Here is a 9,478-nt window from a genome sequence, read left to right as displayed (position 1 = left end):
AATAATGCCGAAGAATAACTGGCCTATGACTATCCTTATTCTGCAATGAGGAAGTAAGCTGATTTCTCTGAATGTGAAAGACTTCTGTTTCACATTAGGAATTTTGGAGGCATTTATGCCATGTTCTGTGGCACTTTTGCATCAAGCCCCAAATTAATATCTGATGCTGGATCCCAGTCATATCTAGGCACTCTGGGGTTGGCTCTTTTGACCAGAGAGCAACCATAACCACCCAGAACACCATAACAACCCCCTAATAACAACCTAAAATATATATAAAATATATTTATGTAATAATCTAGTTTTCAATAATGATTTCACAATCATGATCATATAGTGTTGATTCACGTTATTTCTGCTGTTTATGCATGCACTTCTCTTACGGTAATTCAGAGATATTCTATACAGGATTGCATTACACTGGAACAAACAATTCAAAAATGTTTTTAACTTTATTACTCAGTACATAAAACAATAACTTAAACCACATGCTGTGTTTCAGAGAAACCAGAACACGAAACAATGCGTATATAACACAAACTAAACAAGTGAAAAAAATGCTATTTTCTTTCCAGCTTGCTTCCCATTTGTGTCCAAGATTTTGCTCAAGAATGTGTGTAGCAGCAGAAACAGTCATTTGCAGACACAGTGAGATAGGGAAGATTGACTTCACTTTCGGCCTTGTTTGTTGTCCGGCCCGGCACTGGACACATGGGCCATGTAACTCTAGTTGTGACCACACAGGAGAGGTTCTGTGCGGAGGGGGTCGGCTCCAGAATGGAGACAGATGGACGGAGGGCATTTCTCACACAGAGAATGGCCTCCACTGTTCCTGTGCTGGCCGCAGCTCACAAAGATCATTGATTTTGACCACGTTGAGTGAAGGGCTCGCTAATATCTCATTTCAGCACCGTCCTCAGTATGACCATGACACCTGTTCGGAGGTCAGGTCTAAAGAACACCTCGACTGCGGGAATCCGATGATCACATCCCGGGCTTTTTATTTCTGATTGTTTGGAGGTCAATGAAATTTTACATGTTCAGTGAAAACATAGGTTTCATTATTGAAAATGGATATCATCTATCACCATGTTGTCAGTGTAGTGCAGTTCGGGGTTACAAATTAACTTTGGTGCAAAAAAGGCCCATTTATTGATTTATTTAATATATAAAATGTTCAGTGTGTGTGTGTGTGTGTGTGTATATATATATATATATATATATATATATATATATATACTGAATTGTGTAGGCTATATATGTGTATATATATGTTTTTCAATTATCATTATTTTTTAATAATTTATTCATAAAAGGATTGGTAATATAAATATTTTAATTTATTATTTAATATTTAAATATAAGATTTAAATATATATACTGAATTATATTTTTACAATTATATTATACAAAAATATATATTTTATTATAAAATTGAATGTATTAAATCATATACTGAATTATATATTATTTTTTACAATTATATTATACAAACAATATATTTTATTATATAATTTAATTTATTAATTTGATTCAATTGATCTATTTAACATAAATGGATGACACTGGTTTTACATGATTAGATGACAATATGCGTCATAAAGCCATAAATGTCGCTAAAAATGTCCCCTTACACTGTATCAAAGAATAATCAGAAGAAGAAACAAACTTTCAAATAATGATTTCTACAGTGATAATAATGTGTGTTTCTGATCCTGCTCAATAGGAATGACTCAGTTTGGGGAGTTCACCCTTTCTCATGGTCAACAGGACAGGGAACCTGGTCAGAGAGGAAACTGACCTAGCATTTCACATGATAAACTCAAGACAGGAAATTCTATTTCAATAATCATATTTTCATCAATTTCCTGACACTTTCCCCCAACTACATTTACCTTTGCTCCAGTGTCCTGTTTCCAGCTTCCTACGGTCCTTTGCTCCAACTCTACGAAAAGAGAGGAAAGAATGGGCAAATAAAGGGATAAGCAGTGGGTTTCAATAGCATAATAGCTAACAGCTAATGTCATGATCTTTAACTAATGCTATTCCCATATAGGGGTCAAAGAGAAGGCCATATAAACCTCACTTGTTTATATTTTCGAGTTACATAGTTAAGCAGGCATCTTTTCAGCGACCCTTGTGACCCTTGAAGCAACTGTATACTGTATACTATAACTGCTGTATAACAAGGAGAGAGTAGGGGAGTTGCATGGGAACAACATGACTGGAGAGATCTGGTGGTGTACCACTTACTGTACTGCGGCCAAACTTTTATGGACAATTAATTTTCTTATTTCAATTGTGCCTGCCCTTTAAAACACTAGCCTTGAGTAGAAAAAAAGTCAAGAGGGACAGCAGATTCTGAGTTGCAGGAAAAGACCCCCAAATAAACAGACCTCGAATTAAAGAAAAATATATTCATCTGAGGGATAAGTCTGTCAACTGTGGACGTTGAAATAAAAAACTTGATATCATTCTCCAGTTATCAGCTCAGTTGTACCAGTAGGGTGGTTACCAGAGCACATCACTGACTTTTGAAATCTCACAATTTCCTCCTACATACTTCGAGATTAGACTGTAAATTAATCCTGTAAGAGATAATTAATTCCTTACCTCTTACTACCATCTCAAACTCTCACCCTTTCTCTGTTCAACAAACTGTGTACAGGAGAACCAAGGAAAGAAATGTCTGTAAAACACAGTTTGAAATGAAGTGCTCCCTCTACAGGCCAACCACCCACACTGCGCAAACACTCAGAATAAACAAAGCCACTACAATTAAGTTGCATGATCTGTGACAAACACATTATAAATTAAAATAAACAATTATGGCATACTAACTGGAGATAAAATGCATTCTTGTACTGTGTATAAGAGAAAATAACTTGTCCTATCCAAACTCTAAGGATACAATCATCAAAGTATTGATAAGTTAGTTGGAAACACTTTGAAATGTAATCTCCACCATTCCTGTCAACCTTCAGTTGTATGTCTCTTACACCCTGGGGGGAGATTACTCTGTACCACAGATCTTGTTAAACTTGCTTAATAAAAAAAGCATACTCATATTATTTTTTAAATTAAAAAATAATAAACTCAAAAGTTTCTCGCATCTCGCCTACAGTCCTCATGTTAAACGCACTAATAAAGTGTGGTGGAAAAAAAATTCCTTTAGAAAAACATCCACCTCTGGCTGAGAGGAGGTAGAGAGGAGGAGGGGGGGATGTTATGACCCCGTCCTGCTCTCCTCCGCCCCACACAGCCCAGGGCAGTGTAGCGTTGTAGCAAACATCCCCAGTCAATCTGCCTCCTCCTCCAACATTTCTGTAAAACTTTTGTCCTAAGTGGTGCTGTTCTTCCTCAGCTGTAACACACATACAGAATGACTCAGTGATGTACACGAAGACTGCAGTTCTTGCCCTGTCATGGTTTGCTGAGGTGGGCTGTGGGAGGGGGTCTGTAGTGTGCATTTTGAAGTGGTCTCAAAAGTAGCACTATACAACTATTTGATTTGATATAAACTATTTCGCTTTATAGTATACTCTTTTAATGTAAAATAAACTAACATACATGACCACCACCATCCTGAGGTGATGACAAAAGCTGTAATCTGTGTAAAATATAAAGAATTTACAGAAAAACACTTGTAACACTTTCCAACTACTTTCAATTGATGGGAAAAAATGGTTACAATGAAATCATGTTGGTGAATGACAGTTATTTTTGAAGTACATTTGATAAACAATAAATTCATGAACAGAATGTTTTCTATTAATGTTAGTAAATTGCACAATTCTCTTTGTAGCCCACTTGCCATTCATCAACTCAGTTTAAAAGTTGTAGATTAATTCGTAGCAGACAAATATGTGCATAATATGCTAACTCAAGTAAAAAAACACTGAGTTACAGACGGTGAAATTGCGCGTTACAGAACTCTATGCAAAATAAACCATGTCTGACAATAAGTTGCAATCACCGAAACAAACAACTAGACTCATGGTCGCAGAATTACTTATGAGCACGCACAAGAGCTCTAGCTAACTTTTAAACTGCTTTGCTTCTGAGGGAAAGAGAAGTAAAAACTTGAGGGGGGAACGAGCACGAGAGAAACGCCCATATGTAGCGACGTTTCGTGGCCCCTCCTGCATTTGGGTTAAAAGGAAATGCTTCGAGAGGAGCAAGACAGAGGGGGTTTCTTATAGGGCAACACAAGTTTACACAACCAGAACCTAGCTTGTTATAATTTAAAGTATCCGATTCTTCTCGCTGTGCTTGATTTATCCTCGATTGGAAGATGACCACAGCCGTGTTGTCGCCTTTCTTCGACTTTAGCGAAGTGATCAACAACAAGGTAAGAAAAAAAAAGTTTCAGCTGGAGCAGTTTGTGTTGTGGAATGTGGACGATCAGACTTATTTTCTATGTTTGAATGGACGGTTTTTTGTTATTTTAAGTTACAGAAAACAACAACGACTCGATTACAACAGCTTTAACCACTCTGAAGTCGAATTTCAAGTTTAAAATGTAGCAATGAACGAGACTTAAGTGCGTACCAGCGGCTTGCAGCCAGTAAAGTTCCCTGTGTTTAGGTTGTTCTGGCGAAATCATGGCTGTGATTTTACAACATGTGGATAAGTTGACGCATAATGTTTAATCAATATTTTATGTTTAAAAGTTTATGAATGTTAAGGGAAAGTGTTTCTATTAGGTCCGGAGACTGCTTGCAATTAATTTGTACTTTATCACCATATTAATTACTTTTTTGTCTCCAATAGTACATTTAAAACGGTCATGCAGTGTGACAATTGCATTAAAGTACTAATATTCAATTAGCTAACTTCGTTTCAATTGAGAGACTACATGCATGGCAAGTGAAAAATAGCTGTTTTAATATCGTTTGACGTCGTATAACACATTACACTTCACGTCAACTTCCCACAAGTAGCAACTACCATGTATCTTTCAGATTGCTTTCTTTTGAAGTGTTTATCAGCTGAAGATAGGAGCAATAAAATCAAAATATACTCAAACCTAGAAAAAAAATGTTTTTGATTGATTGACCTGTTTGGGTGTAAAAAGTTGAATGGTGTAGGAATCTGTGCAAAGTCAGGGCTGTCCCATGATTTCATTGAATTAAACGTTGACTGTGAGGAGTGACTTAGAAAACCAGTGAGTCAAGCTGGTGAGCTGATCTAAGATATGAGCTTATTTCAGTGGTTAACCCATATTAACTGCAGTTGGACATAATTTGTTAGTGGAGTTAATGTTTCAGTGTATATCTCCTTCCAGCTGATTGTTGCATGATCCAAACTCTTTAGATGATTTTATGTATTATATATTTAACCATGCAACCAAATAATCGGGGGGAGGGGGTATTGACCCTGTGTAGTACAGAGATATATTTTCTCATGAAAAAAAAAGGCTAGTTTGTAGGGGTTTCACACATGACACTGATCTTGTTGTCAGTCTGGGTCCTTAATGTCCACAAGTCTATACAAACCAAGTCTTACATTTGATACTATATGAGTTGTTAGGTTTTTAATCATAGTAGACACGCGCAGCAGTCTTTGCTTTTCTAAAGCAGTCAAGCGTTCCCTTAGTGGGCATCAAGCCAAACTAGCTATTGTTTAGGCCTGTATTTACTCATGGGTTTAACATGAAGCCAGTGCAAAACAGTTAAGCCATGTTGTGGTTTTCAAAAACTGAATTTAATGTCGTCATTTTTTGTCTCTTCTTTTCTAGAACAAAATGCTGAACTACAGTAACAACATCCTCAGTACACCGCACCCTGTCTCTGTCCCTTGCACGGGGCCAAGTCTGCCCATCTCCAACCCCACTGGGTGCCTGCTGGACAGGAAGGCTGTGGGGACACCCTCCACTGGGGTTTACCAGCGCCGGCACTCTGTCACTTTGGCTAGCACCAAACTCAACCAAAACCAGTTCTTGAACATTGCTAAGGCAGATCCTTCCCTGCTCGGCTCAGTGACAGGAAGCACTGGCAGCAGCAACAAAGAGAACCGACTTCGAGACCGCTCTTTCTCAGAGACGGGGGATCGCCTGCTACAGAAGTGTTCGGGCCCTGGAGGCCCCAACAGCCAGGTCAACTCGAGCCGTTACAAGACGGAGTTATGCAGGCCATTCGAGGAGAACGGCGTCTGCAAGTATGGTGACAAGTGCCAGTTTGCCCATGGCATTCATGAGTTGCGCAGCCTCAGCCGCCATCCCAAGTACAAGACTGAGCTCTGCCGCACATTCCACACCATCGGCTTCTGCCCCTACGGCCCGCGATGCCACTTCATCCACAATGCAGAGGAGCGCCGCGGACCTCCTCCAACCCCATCCCCCCTTTCGGCCTCCAACAAGATGGAGAGGCCACGGCTGCAACACAGCTACAGCTTTGCTGGGTTCCCCAGCTCTGGAGGCTTGAGGGACAGCCCCACCTCTGTCACCCCTCCACCTATATTTCCCCCTGACGATCTGCCCGAGTGGCCTAGCAGCAACCCCTTCACGTATTCCAGCCAGGAGCTGGCCAACCTCTTCAGCCCCGGCCTGGGAAGTGCACCTTTGTCCTGCTCCGACCCCTCCACCCAGGCGCCATCTTCCCCAACGACAACCCCTTACTACTTCAGGGCCATGTCAGAGTCTCCCCAACTCTTCGAGTCTCCATCCAGTCAGCCAGACTCGCTTTCTGACCAAGAGGGCTACCAGAGCAGCTCGAGCGGAAGTCTGAGTGGCTCCGAATCTCCCGTCCTTGACACCACCCGCCGACTGCCCATCTTCAGCAGGCTTTCCATCTCTGATGACTAAAGCACACTGAGCCAGACCCCATCCCCCTTTCCACTGCATGCAGCAGTCTTGGGCAGAGAGGATGAGACGCTAGCACTCCCTCTACCTCTCGCCATTTCTCCGGCCCCCTAGAAGCCGTAGACTTCCCTACTTGTATCACCTCTGCTCTGAAACCGATGCAGTGAATTAAGGGATCTTTCTCTTTTTGAGTACTCTTTTTAACCAGAACAAGCTAAAACTCTCCCAGCCTCAAGACCCTTCTGTTTTCCGGGCCTCATCTCGCAGAGCCCATTGCTATGTTCTTGGTGTGACTGTGCCAAACACGCAGAGTAGGAAGTGGATTAGCGAAATGCTAATCGTGAGAGGTATGAGACTGTTGTGCCAGGTGCCACAGCTGCAGTCAAGTGTAGCGAAGCCTGTGGCATGGTTAAGGGTGAGATCTGCACCCTTCCCCCCCCCTCACAAATTGCCACTCTTCTCAAGGACACTCTTTCATAACTACCTAAAGTTCACCAGTGTCATGCTTAGACCTTTCACAACTGTCTTTGTAGACTGGTTTAAAGCGAAAAGAGGAAAATAATATGAAAAACAGACAAGTGCCTGGGGTTAAGTGTTGGGGTGAATGGACCACTGTTTCTTTTATCTTTAATATATATTTTTTCGTTCCTTGTGGCCTAATTATGTAGCTCTTGTTTTGAGTGTGTGCTCTCCCTCCCTTGAAGTTGCAGATTACACCAGTCTGCTGGAAGGACTTCTCTCATAAGGGTTGAATGAGAATGGAGCTCTGGAATATTTCAGGCACATTCAAATGTTCAATCAGGTGCTATGTGCTCCATGTCTCGCTTACAGCCAGCCTGAGATGTCTCCACTCAAAAATGAACAATTCCTTACGATTTTTTGTTGTTGTTGTTGTTGTTAGTGCCCGTTTTTCCCATTAGTTGCTGGTTACTTAACGTTTGTTGGGAAGGGAATCTTATTAAACCTTAAAGACAAACTTTCTTCTGTCCCACCTCAAAATGCCGCCTTCCCTCAGTCCAATCGGCAAACAGAGGGGGAATTCCATCATTCCTAAGGTGCAGTTCAACCTCCTGCAGCTTCACTTTAGTTCTTCATGCACGTTTTTTCTCTCTCTCCATAGATTCTGCTCAGAGGAGCACTTTGTAATTTTGTCATCTTTCCACCTCTTGGTTTTGATTTTTATTATGGTTATTGTTTATTATTATTATGGTTATATTATTGTTATTGTTTGAAAACCTTTCGGAACAGAAGGTTTTGCTTGTCACTGCTTATTTAACTTATCAAAAACATATTTATTGGTGATCATATGCATTTTTTTGTTAATTTTGTTTGTATTTATCTTGATAATGAAACGATAGAATATATTTTCTTTTATGTTAAATTATGATCTTCTGTATTAATCTTAAGATTGTGAAGACTTGTCAGCTTTCTTTTTTCACAGTTTAATATATTGTACTACAATGACTTTTGTTGGCAACTACACTTAAATGAAACTTAATTTAAAGCAAAAAAGCAAAAGCAAAAAAAATCCTCTGCATTTTGATTTATTTATTGTAGATTTATTGTCATTCCCTTTTCCCAGACATTTGACTGCAAAATCAGTACTACCACACAATCATTCCTAGATAATAAACTTGCATGAGCATCAGCCCAGTTATTTTTTAAAAATGAAAGGAAGAAAATACTTTCCCCTTCCACACTCCCCACCCCCGTGAACATTGATTATGTTGGTGAAAAATCGTTTCTTAAGCACCAAATATTGCATTTTGTTGTGAAAAACAAACTTGGATTACAAATCCAGTTAACTGAATGCCTGAGCCTGGTGATAGATATGATATAATATGGAACAAATGATCAACACATATTTTTTTTCAGATAAACAAGTTGATTCAAGATGCAGGAGTTTTGTGGCCTTAAAACATAAGTACCACATTTTAAATGCCACCATGAAGTGCTTTTTTTATTGTTTCGATTGTTCGTTACAAAGGTTTAATGATGTTGCAGGTAATAAACCTCCAGTGTTAAAGCAGTTTATTCGGTTATGGTGGTGGTGGATATGATGAATTGCAGGCAATAATTGTGACCTAATGGGTTAAAGTTCTGTTGTCTACGGACATTTGGAGCTTCCAGCCCATATGTAAAGTGCCTCTTTACACATTCCAAGAGAGCAAGCGTTCTTTGCCTTAAATAAAGCTGGGATGCTATTTTTTTATGACTTATTGCTTGTATCCTCAGTGGTTTAAGCAATGATTGTCCAAGTTGGTTAACAGTATAGACACAAAGAAAGTAAAAAAGAGTTGAATGTATTTTTTTTCTTCATATTAACAGCTATTGCTGTTCACTACAGTAATTTCTATGAGTTTATATAAGATTGATCTCTTTTGTAATGACTGATTGCAGTTAAAACCAATAAAAACCCATATTTTTGAAAAAAGACATTATCTGGCGTATCATTTCTTGCAGTATTCATCTTGTGGTGAAAGCAAGGCGATGGATGACTTGGAGCAAGGAAAATTAAACGCGTCCTGCTGTCAAATGCTATTAAAGTTTAAAAAACCAAGAGTATCAATGATAGTAATAATGTGTGTTTATAAGGCAGGGTAGATGGTTTTGGCTATGCATGCTGCCAAATTGTCTTGAGGATGTCTCGTTCCAAGCTTGACGGAATTATACTTG

The 9,478-nt window shown here is 39.4% G+C and overlaps 1 protein-coding gene across 1 annotated transcript; it reads left to right on the top strand.

Annotated features, from left to right (window-relative positions):
• Positions 1-4,143: 4,143 nt before the first annotated feature.
• Positions 4,144-9,236, top strand: zfp36l1a (zinc finger protein 36, C3H type-like 1a). The gene is made up of 2 exons (XM_079632994.1): positions 4,144-4,351; positions 5,741-9,236. Exons 1-2 carry the CDS (start codon positions 4,295-4,297, stop codon positions 6,803-6,805), a joined length of 1,122 nt encoding a protein of 373 aa, XP_079489120.1. The 5' UTR covers positions 4,144-4,294; the 3' UTR covers positions 6,806-9,236.
• The last annotated feature ends 242 nt before the right edge of the window (positions 9,237-9,478 follow it).

Source organism: Phoxinus phoxinus (assembly GCF_949152265.1).
Source record: "Phoxinus phoxinus genome assembly, chromosome: 13".
Taxonomy (NCBI): Eukaryota; Metazoa; Chordata; class Actinopteri; order Cypriniformes; family Leuciscidae; genus Phoxinus; species Phoxinus phoxinus.
Note: the sequence above shows the minus strand (reverse complement) of the source record. Positions and strands in the feature narration are given on the sequence as shown.

Bases quoted from the DNA above. Each gene is read 5' to 3' on its own strand.
- zfp36l1a (XM_079632994.1), top strand. From the start codon at position 4,295: ATGACCACAGCCGTGTTGTCGCCTTTCTTCGACTTTAGCGAAGTGATC. The intron at 4,352-5,740 runs GTAAGAAAAAAA...CTTCTTTTCTAG, and splicing joins GCGAAGTGATCAACAACAAG to AACAAAATGCTGAACTACAG.